Raw genomic sequence first — 13794 nt, forward strand, 5'->3', positions numbered from 1 at the left:
GATTCATGGGCAGGAGGTGGGTGGGTCCCTGGTAGCTGAGAATGGAGGAATGCTAAAGGAAAGGGCCTATAACCAGCAGAAGGAGACTGCCGATGTGATTCATGGGCAGGAGGTGGTTGGGTCCCTGGTAGCTGAGAATGGAGGAATGCTAGAGGAAAGGGCCTATAACCAGCAGAAGGAGACTACGTTTGTGATTCATGGGCAGGAGGTGGTTGGGTCCCTGGTAGCTGAGAATGGAGGAATGCTAAAGGAAAGGGCCTATAACCAGCAGAAGGAGACTGTTGATGTGATTCATGGGCAGGAGGTGGTTGGGTCCCTGGTAGCTGAGAATGGAGGAATGCTAAAGGAAAGGGCCTATAACCAGCAGAAGGAGACTGCCGATGTGATTCATGGGCAGGAGGTGGTTGGGTCCCTGGTAGCTGAGAATGGAGGAATGCTAAAGGAAAGGGCCTATAACCAGCAGAAGGAGACTGCCGATGTGATTCATGGGCAGGAGGTGGTTGGGTCCCTGGTAGCTGAGAATGGAGGAATGCTAAAGGAAAGGGCCTATAACCAGCAGAAGGAGACTGCCGATGTGATTCATGGGCAGGAGGGGGTTGGGTCCCTGGTAGCTGAGAATGGAGGAATGCTAGAGGAAAGCGCCTATAACCCGCAGAAGGAGACTACCGATTTGAATCATGGGCAGGAGGTGGTTGGGTCCCTGGTAGCTGAGAATGGAGGAATGCTAGAGGAAAGGGCCTATAACCAGCAGAAGGAGACTGCCGATGTGATTCATGGGCAGGAGGAGGTTGGGTCCCTGGTAGCTGAGAATGGAGGAATGCTAGAGGAAAGGGCCTATAACCAGCAGAAGGAGACTGCCGATGTGATTCATGGGCAGGAGGAGGTTGGGTCCCTGGTAGCTGAGAATGGAGGAATGCTAGAGGAAAGGGCCTATAACCATCAGAAGGAGACTGCCGATGTGATTCATGGGCAGGAGGAGGTTGGGTCCCTGGTAGCTGAGAATGGAGGAATGCTAGAGGAAAGGGCCTATAACCAGCAGAAGGAGACTGCCGATGTGATTCATGGGCAGGAGGAGGTTGGGTCCCTGGTAGCTGAGAATGGAGGAATGCTAGAGGAAAGGGTCTATAACCAGCAGAAGGAGACTGCCGATGTGATTCATGGGCAGGAGGAGGTTGGGTCCCTGGTAGCTGAGAATGGAGGAATGCTAGAGGAAAGGGTCTATAACCAGCAGAAGGAGACTGCCGATGTGATTCATGGGCAGGAGGAGGTTGGGTCCCTGGTAGCTGAGAATGGAGGAATGCTAGAGGAAAGGGTCTATAACCAGCAGAAGGAGACTGCCGATGTGATTCATTGGCAGGAGGAGGTTGGGTCCCTGGTAGCTGAGAATGGAGGAATGCTAGAGGAAAGGGCCTATAACCAGCAGAAGGAGACTGCCGATGTGATTCATGGGCAGGAGGAGGTTGGGTCCCTGGTAGCTGAGAATGGAGGAATGCTAGAGGAAAGGGCCTATAACCAGCAGAAGGAGACTGCCGATGTGATTCATGGGCAGGAGGTGGTTGGGTCCCTGGTAGCTGAGAATGGAGGAATGCTAGAGGAAAGGGCCTATAACCAGCAGAAGGAGACTGCCGATGTGATTCATGGGCAGGAGGGGGTTTGGTCCCTAACCAGCAGAAGGAGACTGCCGATGTGATTCATGGGCAGGAGGGGGTTTGGTCCCTGGTAGCTGAGAATGGTTTGGTCCCTGGTAGCTGAGAATGGAGGAATGCTAGAGGAAAGGGCCTATAACCAGTAGAAGGAGACTACCGATGTGATTCATGTGCAGGAGGAGGTTGGGTGCCTGGTAGCTGTGAATGGAGGAATGCTAGAGGAAAGGACCTATAACCAGCAGAAGGAGACTGCCGATGTGATTCATGGGCAGGAGGTAGTTGGGTCCCTGGTAGCTGAGAATGGAGGAATGCTAGAGGAAAGGGCCTATTACCAGCAGAAGGAGACTGCCGATGTGATTCATGGGCAGGAGGTGGTTGAGTCCCTGGTAGCTAATTCATGGGCAGGAGGTGGTTGAGTCCCTGGTAGCTGAGAATGGAGGAATGGGGAACCATTAGAGCAATGTCTGCTCTCTGTTGTCAGGGATTTTGACCAAAGGCTTTCAGATGCTTAAAAAAACATGTGTTGCTTTAGTGAATGGTGAACTCAATGTACTACGTTGGAACACAAGGGCATATAGGAGCTTTATAAATGAGATGACTAGCAGCAACAACAAAAAAATCCTTTTTATTTGGTAATGCTGCAAGAAACCTGGCTGCAAACTGAATGAAAGATTGATGGCTTCACCATATTGTGAGAAATAAAGGAGGACGACTGTATGGCTGTCCCATAACTGGTGTAGTGAACACAATCTCATCATGGTATTCTTGCAACCAGACTCTATTACTACTCTGATAACTTTTTAAAGAGTATGGTTTCCATAAATCTCTATTATAACCATGTCTGTTCCACCTTGGATGAGTTCTTGGAGTGCATTGCTGAAGCTCCTGGTATTCTAATCGCAGGAGATTTGAATTCATATTGCTTATCTCTGCTCTATACCCAGAAGGGAAATGGTATAAATGTAAAAAATGGTAAGAAATTGATTAATTCTTTGAGAAGTGGGACTTGATTGTCTTTAATGGGAGTGTGGCGGGATACCTAAGTCCCGCCTGCATGTGGGAGAGTGACAGAGCCACATCTGTTATTGATTATATCATTCTGTCGAGAGATCTGTTTGATTGTTGTGTTGGGATGCAGATTAGATCTACACAAGAAAGTGACCATAACATGCTAACTGCCAGATTGTTTGGCGGGGGACATCTGGCAGCCAGGGGTAAACCGACCGAATTACTGGTGAATCAAGGAGGTAACAGGTTAGCAAGCTTCACTTGCAATGTCCGTGAACTGAATACAAACTGAAAGAATCCGTGCAGACATCTCACCAATTGTCTTTAGCGTGCACACCTGATCATTTTCAAAGTTTTGTATGGGATCTGGATTAATCCCAGATGGGCAGAAATAAGCTGATGACTAACCATGTATCTATGTGACTGTTATTCTGTGATGGTGTCTCAGTCTTGGTTTTATATCCCAACGGAAAAACCCTTAGGAGGGGATCACAGCTTTGCTCCAATTTTCATATTTCTGCACTGACTTCCACTGACCTCTAGTCCCTCTCAGTCTGGCCACGTACCTTTGTACTTGGTTTGCATCTTCCAGGCAGCGGGATGTCTGCTTGAGGCTCCGGTAGCGTTCGGGTGCTTGCTCTCATTGGTCTCGGCTTTGCGTCTTTCTTTGCCTCTAACAGAGCTCCTTTCCTTCACCTGGCATCTCCCGAGATCCTGGAAGACGTGAGGGTTGTTCGGGCAATGAAATGTGTAGTCCCCACGTCCTGGGCTCCACTCATCCCTTCTCCATGCACAGCCTTCTGCTCTCCAGTTCTGCCGTAAGTGCTTTGGCATACCTGGCAGTTCCTCTCAGTAGAGGGGATCTCTTTCACATGATTTCCCTTGTCTATTGGATTAGGCTGGCTTAGTCTTTACGGCTGCACTAACACTCATCTGTTTTAAATAATTGGTGTATTGTTTTCTTCCTTTCTCTTACTTTTTATTGTATTTGGCGGGGGACATCTGGCAGCCAGGGGTAAACCGACCGAATTACTGGTGAATCAAGGAGGTAACAGGTTAGCAAGCTTCACTTGCAATGTCCGTGAACTGAATACAAACTGAAAGAATCCGTGCAGACATCTCACCAATTGTCTTTAGCGTGCACACCTGATCATTTTCAAAGTTTTGTATGGGATCTGGATTAATCCCAGATGGGCAGAAATAAGCTGATGACTAACCATGTATCTATGTGACTGTTATTCTGTGATGGTGTCTCAGTCTTGGTTTTATATCCCAACGGAAAAACCCTTAGGAGGGGATCACAGCTTTGCTCCAATTTTCATATTTCTGCACTGACTTCCACTGACCTCTAGTCCCTCTCAGTCTGGCCACGTACCTTTGTACTTGGTTTGCATCTTCCAGGCAGCGGGATGTCTGCTTGAGGCTCCGGTAGCGTTCGGGTGCTTGCTCTCATTGGTCTCGGCTTTGCGTCTTTCTTTGCCTCTAACAGAGCTCCTTTCCTTCACCTGGCATCTCCCGAGATCCTGGAAGACGTGAGGGTTGTTCGGGCAATGAAATGTGTAGTCCCCACGTCCTGGGCTCCACTCATCCCTTCTCCATGCACAGCCTTCTGCTCTCCAGTTCTGCCGTAAGTGCTTTGGCATACCTGGCAGTTCCTCTCAGTAGAGGGGATCTCTTTCACATGATTTCCCTTGTCTATTGGATTAGGCTGGCTTAGTCTTTACGGCTGCACTAACACTCATCTGTTTTAAATAATTGGTGTATTGTTTTCTTCCTTTCTCTTACTTTTTATTGTATTTCAGTTTTTTCTATGAGCTAATGCTCCCTTCCCAAATGATTCTGGAAAGACGTGCACTTTATTACATATAAGCAAAAAATAAATAATTATGGGGAAAGGAAACTGGAGGAACAAGAAGGAAAAAGGGCAAGGTGGTAGCAAGGAAGAGGCAGAATGAGGGAAGGGGAGATAATATGATATGGAGGAAAACTGGGATTAATGGAGGAACGGTAGTGTGGACAGAGACAGAGGAAACACCAGACAACCAGGGAGAGAATGCTATAGTGAGGGGGTTGCATAGAAACACAGTGACAGGGCTTAATTTTGGGTCTGGCCTCGCAGGTCGAAACTCCAATTGCTAAACGATTCATAGCGTGATATGAACTAATATTTCTTGCTGCTATGTTCCATGAAGCCCAGAAGATCTAATGTAGATTTTTAGTTTTATCAGGAAACGTTTGTGGTCCCAGATAAGCTCTCACAGATCTCCTAGATGTTACCAAGGAAAGTTCCTGTCCCTTCCTGGCATCACCCGCCCAGAAGCAGCAGTGGGAAGAAGACTGATTAGATTCAGTACAGCCAAAGCCAAGCCGAATACATAGGTTTGCACAGCAAATGCAATGGTACTTGTGTCTGGGTTTCCAAGACGACCCCCACCCCAGTGGCGGAAGGGATAGAATGTGAACAGTTGAGCCCCAGAAATACGATCAAAATACTGGTAGCCATTCAAGTAGCAATCCAACAGAACCCCAACTCCACGAGGACAGCAAGCACCCCGACAGCACCCAGACAAAAAATAAAAGTTCCCAGATTGTAGAGAAAATGAGGTCCAGGGAAAGCCAGAATTGCAGAGCTCAATCCAAAAGGGCATGTGATGAAAAGAGGCCGAACAACAGTTCCAAAGGAATTCTAAGCACACATTCCGCAGAAAAAAGAATAACAGGTCCAGGTTCTCTTACATTTGCACAATTCAAAAGAAATCTGAGGCTGCAGCAGTGCGGTCACTGTAGAGGGGCGGGAAGTAAAAAAACCAAACTAAAGGTGTGGTGTGAGCCCTTGGATGCAGGTGATCCAGAGGGACAGCAGCCCCTCACCCCCCACACACAAGCGAGGACAGGCATGGGCGAGGGACACAATCCACACAGAAGAGAGGATGTATGATGTAGGGGCATGCCTCAACACAGCCCGGAACATGTTTGAGGAGCAGCGGAAGAGACCCCAACACCTTCTGATATGGCTCATGCAGCGTGCTTGCTTGCGCGCTTGACGGCCCGGGCTGCTGGCACGTATAGTTTGTGGTGGTGTTCCCGGTGGGGTCAGATGGCCTCGGTACAGCCGCCATCCCCTGCACCCTCTCAATGGAGAATGACCACCGTAGGGAGTAATTTTGCCACATTGGCCCGTGGTCTTGAATGCTGACCAGTCTGGACACCAGTTGTTCTTACAGCCATGGGAAGTTGGGTAAAGGCCCAAATGCTTGGTATTCATGTCCTGCGAGTGGAAATCATAGATATTTACTTTATATGACAGGTGGCACGGTGACCAATCCTGAAGAGTCATTCAGCATAAAGAGAGAGGAAGACCTCCACTTAATCCACCCTCCGGAGACAGAAGGGAGAGAGAGAAAGGAAGACGGTCTCCGCTCAGGAGAATGCAAAGGTACAGTGTCTATACTACTGACATTCAACATATATAACAAGTACCCCACCCTCCTCTGCTCCAGTCCCCAAAGGGGGATCAAATGCAAACCTCAGAATTATACCAGGAAAGGGTTCATCATTTTAACTTACTCTGTTGTGTTATTCAATGTCAATAGAATATAGATCGAAAGCAGGGGGTCCAGTTTTCAGCACCTCGCACCAAAATACTGGAATGCCTTGCCCACCACACTAAGAAACGAAAGCTCCTACTACACCTTCCGCAAAACGCTAAAAACCCTACTGTTCTCCTAAATGTCACAAACCAACTTGCATATGCATGTTGTTTCCTTCTAACCCTAATAACAGCCCAATGTATGCTCTTTTTTTCTGCACCTAACTCTTACATCTGTTTTATCCTATGTACTCACGACTGTTACGTTACTTATGTAAGCCACGCAATCTGTAACAGCGCCACGATGCCCCAGGGCCACTTGTGCGCTTTATAAATGCAAATAAATAAATAAATTAAATAAAATCGAAAATTGATAAGAAAACACTCGGCTGTAGCGTTTTACTGCAAGCAATAGATGAGTTTTAAAAGCGTTACTGGAATATTCAGCGCTTTATATGAGACACTCGGCTCTTGTTTTACACACTAGTAACTAAACTAAAAAAGATTAAACCTGTAACATTTGCAGTGACTGCTTTTGGAGGATGATATTGGTTTAAATGTTTCTTTTTAGTTGGTTAAAGCTCGCAATCCTTACTTTCTGACACTTGTTCTTCATGATTTATTTGAGTAAAGATGAAGACCCAGCTTCTATTATCATTGCTCCTTGTGCCGAGGAAGCAGGAAGAAGGATCTTGAATCCAGAGTCAGGTGAGTTAACAATGACCCTTGGAAATTCTTTGTGAGCAGGGAACTCTTCATGGTCCGAGAACTTCTGCTGTGTTGCAGTCTTGGGGTTGGTCATTTCTCTTCTCACCATGGTAGAGGTGCTTTTGGTGAGCTGCATTTCCTATGTTGGACTGGTGGTGGTCTCTTTTCTTACCATGGTACAGGCACTCATGATTGGTTGCATGCCTTGGGTTTGGCAGGTGGTCCTCTCTCCTCTCACCATGGTAGAGGTGCTTTCGGTGTGCTGCGTTTCCTATGTTGCACTGGTGGTGGTCTCTTTTCTCTCCATGGTACAGGCACTCCTGATTGGTTGCATGTCTTGGGTTTGGCAGGTGGTAATTTCTCCTCTCACCGTGGTAGAGGTGCTTTTGGTGTGCTGCATTTCCTATGTTGGACTGGTGGTGGTCTCTTTTCTTACCTTGGTACGGGCATCCTGATTGGCTGCATGTCATGGGTTTGGCAGGTGGTCCTCTCTCTTCTCACTGTGGTAGAGGTGCTTTTGGTGTGTGCTGCATTTCCTATGTTAGACTGGTGGTGGTCTCTTTTCTTACCATGGTACAGGCACTCCTGATTGGTTGCATGTCTTGGGTTTGGCAGGTGGTCATTTCTCCTCTCACCGTGGTAGAGGTGCTTCCGGATTGCTGCATTTCCTATGTTGGACTGGTGGTGGTCTCTTTTCTTACCTTGGTACAGGCCTCCTGATTGGTTGCATGCCTTGGGTTTGGCAGGTGGTCATTTCTCCTCTCACCGTGGTAGAGGTGCTTTTGGTTTGCTGCATTTCCTATGTTAGACTGGTTGTGGTCTCTTTTCTTACCGTGGTACAGGCACTCCTGATTGGTTGCATGTCTTGGGTTTGGCAGGCGGTCCTTTCTCCTCTCACCCTTTTAGAGGTGCTTTTGGTGTGCTGCATTTCCTATGTTAGTCCGGTGGTGGTCTCTTTTCTTACCATGGTACAGGCCTCTTGATTGGTTGCATGTCTTGGGTTTGGCAGGTGGTCCTGTCTCCTCTCAGCATGGTAGAGGTGCTTTCTGTGTGCTGCATTTCCTATTTTGGACTGGTGGTGGTCTCTTTTCTTACCATGGTACAGGCACTCCTGATTGGCTGCATGTCTGATCGTGTTGCAGAACCTCCTGCCACTTCGGATAGCCCTATGATTATTGAGAACTGACGCCACTGGATAAGAACACACTAGAAGGCTACTAAGTGTAGATAATTTACTGGTGCAGTCAAGGGAGATGCGCAGTGAGTGACAGCCAGGTTAGAACAATGCATTGAGACCGTCATGCATGGGAGATGCAGAGTGAGTGACTGCAAGGGTAGAAGGATGCTTTTAGACAGTCCTGTGGCAAAGCACAGTAGGTGATAGCCACGTTTAGTGTATGCTTTCAGACCGTCATGCATGGGAGATGCATAGTGAGTGACTGCAAGGGTAGAAGGATGCTTTTAGACAGTCCTGTGGCAAAGCACAGTAGGTGATAGCCACGTTTAGTGTATGCATTCAGACCGTCATGGGAGATGTACAGTGAGTGACAGCCAGGCTAGAACAATGCATTGAGACCGTCATGCATGGGAGATGCAGAGTGAGTGACTGCAAGGGTAGAAGGATGCTTTTAGACAGTCCTGTGGCAAAGCACAGTAGGTGATAGCCACGTTTAGTGTATGCATTCAGGCCGTCATGGGAGATGTACAGTGAGTGACAGCTAGGCTAGAACAATGCATTGAGACCATCATGCATTGACTCCCAGTGGCTGAGAAGATTAAGTTCAAAACCCTCTGCATTGTCCACAAGGACTTCCGGGGTCGGGGGTTTCAATACCTTCAACTATCTCTTCATAAATATCTTCCTTCCTGAGCTCTTGGCTCATCCGCCTCTAACTCCCTCAGGGTCAGTCGCTTCTCCAAGCAACGAGTTGGTGGTAGATCTTTCTTCGGCTGGGGCCTCCCTCTGGAACTGCCTCCCTGAAACTCTAGGAGAATCATCTCCAGTTCCGGAAGCACCTCAAGACCTTCCTCTTTGCTTCTGCTTTCTCTCCTCCTCTCCACTGCTGATCTCCTGGCTGAAATTGCACTGGTTACCTGGCAACCCTCTGTTCTCGGGCCAAGGTCCCCTCCCCCACCAGTCACACACCTGCACTGCCTTCCTGGCAACCCCCACACTTGGGGACTGTTTTCTGTATCCCTACAGTCCCACTACCAGCGCTTGATACCTAATGTCTGCACTTACCCCTGCATTTGCCACCAGCTGGCCGTGCTTTTACTCATTGCTGTTTATTCTATTATCCCATGTACTGCACTGTCCCCTCCCCCCGCCCTTTCACACTTCCTCCTTCCCATGCACTTGCGCAATCTGAATGACACCTGCCCTAGTAGGATTGTTGTCTGTCTTCCCTCTGTTCCCCATCCCTTGCCTCGTCGTGCCTTGAAACATTTGTGTATAGGCGCGTGATAAATGCCATATCATATCATATCATACATGGGAGATGTGCATACATGGGAGATGTACAGTGAGTGACAGCTGGGGCTGAAAGAAATTGAACGAGTAAGGTGAGGGGCAAATAGCACATACTGTGACAGGGTCAGGGTTATGACTCTGTCGGGGGGTGAACAGGGGCCCCTCCTAACCTACGGTAGGGGACAGAGGTCGAAGTGAGCTGGGGCGGTTGGGAGCGGTGCTCCTCTACTTTTTTAAACTAAGTTTTACTGTTCCTATCATTTTTTTTTTTTTAAAAAGAAACTGTTCTGGAATGGTTTTGTTTTAAAATAAAAACATAGGAAGAAGTTGAAACTTGCACTTTCAGTGCAATGCGCTGAACGTTCCCTTAAACAGCAGGTGCATGTGTTTGGGGTTTTGCGTTGGGGCTTGTGGGGAGTGGGTGCAGGCCAGCAGGGAATATAGTTCCACTACTTCTTTTTGTACACTTCAACCACTGGCAGGGGACCTAGCTGGCTGTGAAGCCACATCCAGCCATATCCCAGAGTCGGAGTGACCGCCCTCTGTCACACAATGCCACCCAGTACTTTTTCTGGTCAGCGTTTCCATGACATAATCTCCCAGAATGCAGCTAGGTGTAACCAAGAAAACCAGGATCGGAACCAGATGGAATGAATTGAAAACAGAAATGGAATGGAGTGGGAATCTTGCCAAAGATGAGAAACCAAACCTACCAACCGCAGACAGACCCCCGGCAAATGGTGGAGCAACAGAAAGCAAACTGAGAGTGTAAAGAGACTGCAGGGGAGCAAGAAAGAAAAAGAAATCGCCCCCCAAACCAAAGTTGAAGCAAAGCTCACAGCACATGAAGAAAGCCACAAGGAAAACAAGCAGCCTGAGAAGCTGGCTGCTACCCGGAAATAGAGATTGAAAAGGGGGCGGGGCCAGGAGGAGCTGTTAAAGCGTTGTACCTGTGTAACCCAAGCGCCTGAGGATAGACTAGCCACAGATTTGCCCAATTAGTCAGGTGAGCGCTGGAACCAATGAAAAGAGGGGGATAGAACCAGGAGAAGAACAGCTTGAGAGAGGGTGTGAGAGTGAAAATAATTGACAGAGGGTGTTTACCATGAGAGTGGAAGGGGGAGTAGTAGTTATGGTGTGCCAGGGTCTGGGTGGTAGTGGGTAGAGAAAGGCGTAAAGAGTGTGTCAGATCATGAGGCAGGGGAGTAGAGAGGGAAGAGGAACGTGACTGGTGACAGGGGAGTGAAGTGGGGAGAGGCCTAGGAGAATGGCGAGAGATGGTGGAAGGGAGGAGAGGGGACACAGACAGATGGGGAGAGTGGCTGGACATAAGGAAGGAGAAGTAGAGCAGGGGTGGAATAGAGTGAAGAGTAGGAACTGAAGCTAAAGGTGATAGTGTAAACGAGAGGAAGGAATGAAGCTGGGTGCCTCTGGAGGCACGATATGGCAAATCCTTTACAACTTGATCAGGGGAGTAGTCAGATTGGCAACCCCTTGGTGGGCCACTCAACTTTTTCTCTCCCCAACACCTTTTGCGGCAACCTACTTCTGAAGTGACACCTGGCTGCGTGAATTCGGTGTCTGTTTTGCGGCTGGAACTTTGCCATCTGCTGCTCTTCTGGTCTCCTGTTGGGTCTGTGGGTCAACCCTCCCCCACCTTCTCTACGTCCTGTTGGGCTAGTCGGTTTCTCACTCCCTCTTGGGCTCTTCAGTCTCTCAGCTCCTTTAGGGTTCTTCAATCTCTCAGCCCCTCGTGTCCTCTTGGGTTTCCCAGACCCTCTGCTGCTCCTCAGTCTCTCAGCCCCTCTTCGGCTCTTCGGTCTCTCAGCCCCTCTTCGGCTATTTGGTCTCTAAGCCCCTTTTCGGCTATTCGGTTTCTCAGCCCCTCTTTTGTGCTTTGGTTTCTCAGGCCCTCTTCAGCTCTGCAGTCTCTCAGCCCCTCTTGGGCTCCTCAGTCTCTCAGCCCCTCTTGGGCTATTTGGTCTCTCAGCCCCTCTTGGGCTATTTCTTCTCTCAGCCCCTCTTGGGCTATTCACCTTCTCAGCCCCTCTTGGGCTATTCAGTCTCTCAGCCCCTCTTGGGCTATTCAGTCTCTCAGCCCCTCTTGGGTTATTCGGTTTCTCAGCCCCTCTTGTCCTCTTGGGTTTCCCAGACCCTCTGCAGCTCCTCAGTCTCTCAGCCCCTCTTCGGCTATTTGGTCTCTCAGCCCCTTTTCGGGTATTTGGTCTCTCAGCCCCTTTTCGTGTATTCGGTTTCTCAGCCCCTCTTGTGTGCTTTGGTTTCTCAGGCCCTCTTCAGCTCTGCAGTCCCTCAGCCCCTCTTGGGCTCCTCAGTCTCTCAGCCCCTCTTGGGCTATTTCTTCTCTCAGCCCCTCTTGGGCTATTCACCTTCTCAGCCCCTCTTGGGCTATTCAGTCTCTCAGTCCCACTTGGGCTATTCAGTCTCTCAACCCCTCTTGGGCTATTCAGTCTCTCAGCCCCGCTTGGGCTATTTGGTTTCTTAGTCCCTCTTGGGCTATTCGGTTTCTCAGTCCCTCTCGGGCTATTCGGTCTCTCAGCCCCTCTTGGGCTATTCAGTCTCTCAGCCCCTCTTGGGCTATTCAGTCTCCCAGCCCCTCTTGGACTATTCAGTCTCTGAGCTCCTCTTACAGTCTTCAGTCTCTCAGCCCCTCTTGGGCTATTCGGTTTCTCAGCCCCTCTTGGGCTCTTCAGTTTTTTAGCCCCTCTTTGGCTATTCGGTCACTCATCCCCTCTTGGGCTATTCAGTCTCTCAGCCCCTCTTTGGCTATTCAGTCTCTGAGCTCCTCTTACAGTCTGCAGTCTCTCAGTCCCTCTTGGGCTATTCGGTTTCTCAGCACATCTTAGGCTATTTGGTTTCTATGTCCCTCCTGGGCTATTTGGTTTCTCAGCCCCTCTTGTGCTCTTCAGTCTCTCAGCCCCGCTTGGGCTATTCAGTCTCTTAGCCCCGCTTGGGCTATTCAGTCTCTCAGCCCCGCTTGGGCTATTTGGTTTTTTAGACCCTCTTGGGCTATTCACCTTCTCAGCCCCTCTTGGGCTATTCAGTCTCTCAGTCCCACTTGGGCTATTGAGTCTCTCAACCCCTCTTGGGCTATTCAGTCTCTCAGCCCTGCTTGGGCTATTTGGTTTCTTAGTCCCTCTTGGGCTATTCGGTTTCTCAGTCCCTCTCGGGCTATTCGGTCTCTCAGCCCCTCTTGGGCTATTCAGTCTCTCAGCCCCTCTTGGGCTATTCAGTCTCTCAGCCCCTCTTGGGCTATTCAGTCTCTGAGCTCCGCTTACAGTCTTCAGTCTCTCAGCCCCTCTTGGGCTATTCGGTTTCTCAGCCCCTCATGGGCTCTTCAGTTTTTTAGCCCCTCTAGTGCTGTTCAGTCTCTCAGCCCCTCTTTGGCTATTCGGTCACTCAGCCCCTCTTGGGCTATTCAGTCTCTCAGCCCCTCTTTGGCTATTCAGTCTCTGAGCTCCTCTTACAGTCTGCAGTCTCTCAGTCCCTCTTGGGCTATTCGGTTTCTCAGCACATCTTAGGCTATTTGGTTTCTCAGCCCCTCTTGTGCTCTTCAGTCTCTCAGCCCCTCTTGTGCTCTTCAGTCTCTCAGCCCCGCTTGGGCTATTCAGTCTCTCAGCCCCGCTTGGGCTATTCAGTCTCTCAGCCCCGCTTGGGCTATTTGGTTTTTTAGTCCCTCTTGGGCTATTCACCTTCTTAGCCCCTCTTGGGCTATTCAGTCTCTCAGTCCCACTTGGGCTATTCAGTCTCTCAACCCCTCTTGGGCTATTCAGTCTCTCAGCCCCGCTTGGGCTATTTGGTTTCTTAGTCCCTCTTGGGCTATTCGGTTTCTCAGTCCCTCTCGGGCTATTCGGTCTCTCAGCCCCTCTTGGGCTATTCAGTCTCTCAGCCCCTCTTGGGCTATTCAGTCTCTCAGCCCCTCTTGGGCTATTCAGTCTCTGAGCTCCTCTTACAGTCTTCAGTCTCTCAGCCCCTCTTGGGCTATTCGGTTTCTCAGCCCCTCTTGGGCTCTTCAGTTTTTTAGCCCCTCTAGTGCTGTTCGGTCTTTCAGCCCCTCTTTGGCTATTCGGTCACTCAGCCCCTCTAGGGCTATTCAGTCTCTCAGCCCCTCTTTGGCTTTTCAGTCTCTGAGCTCCTCTTACAGTCTGCAGTCTCTCAGTCCCTCTTGGGCTATTCGGTTTCTCAGCACATCTTAGGCTATTTGGTTTCTATGTCCCTCCTGGGCTATTTGGTTTCTCAGCCCCTCTTGTGCTCTTCAGTCTCTCAGCCCCTCTTGTGCTCTTCAGTCTCTCAGCCCCGCTTGGGCTATTCAGTCTCTCAGCCCCGCTTGGGCTATTTGGTTTTTTAGTCCCTCT

General features: G+C 49.4%; 1 protein-coding gene across 2 annotated transcripts in view; it reads left to right on the forward strand.

Annotated features, from left to right (window-relative positions):
- Positions 1 to 13794, forward strand: part of LOC138489493 (zinc finger protein 383-like) — a 431218-nt gene that overhangs the window by 232362 nt on the left and 185062 nt on the right. Inside the window, exons 4-5 of one of the 2 annotated variants that reach the window (XM_069617234.1) lie at positions 5962 to 6090; positions 6877 to 6951. In XM_069617234.1, the coding sequence (XP_069473335.1) occupies positions 5962 to 6090; positions 6877 to 6951 (204 nt within the window). The remainder of the gene's footprint in view (positions 1 to 5961; positions 6091 to 6876; positions 6952 to 13794) is intronic. The other variant, XM_069617235.1, reaches the window with a different exon arrangement.

The sequence above is a fragment of the Ambystoma mexicanum genome, chromosome 9 (assembly GCF_040938575.1).
Source record: "Ambystoma mexicanum isolate Mex_15411 chromosome 9, UKY_AmexF1_1, whole genome shotgun sequence".
Taxonomy (NCBI): Eukaryota; Metazoa; Chordata; class Amphibia; order Caudata; family Ambystomatidae; genus Ambystoma; species Ambystoma mexicanum.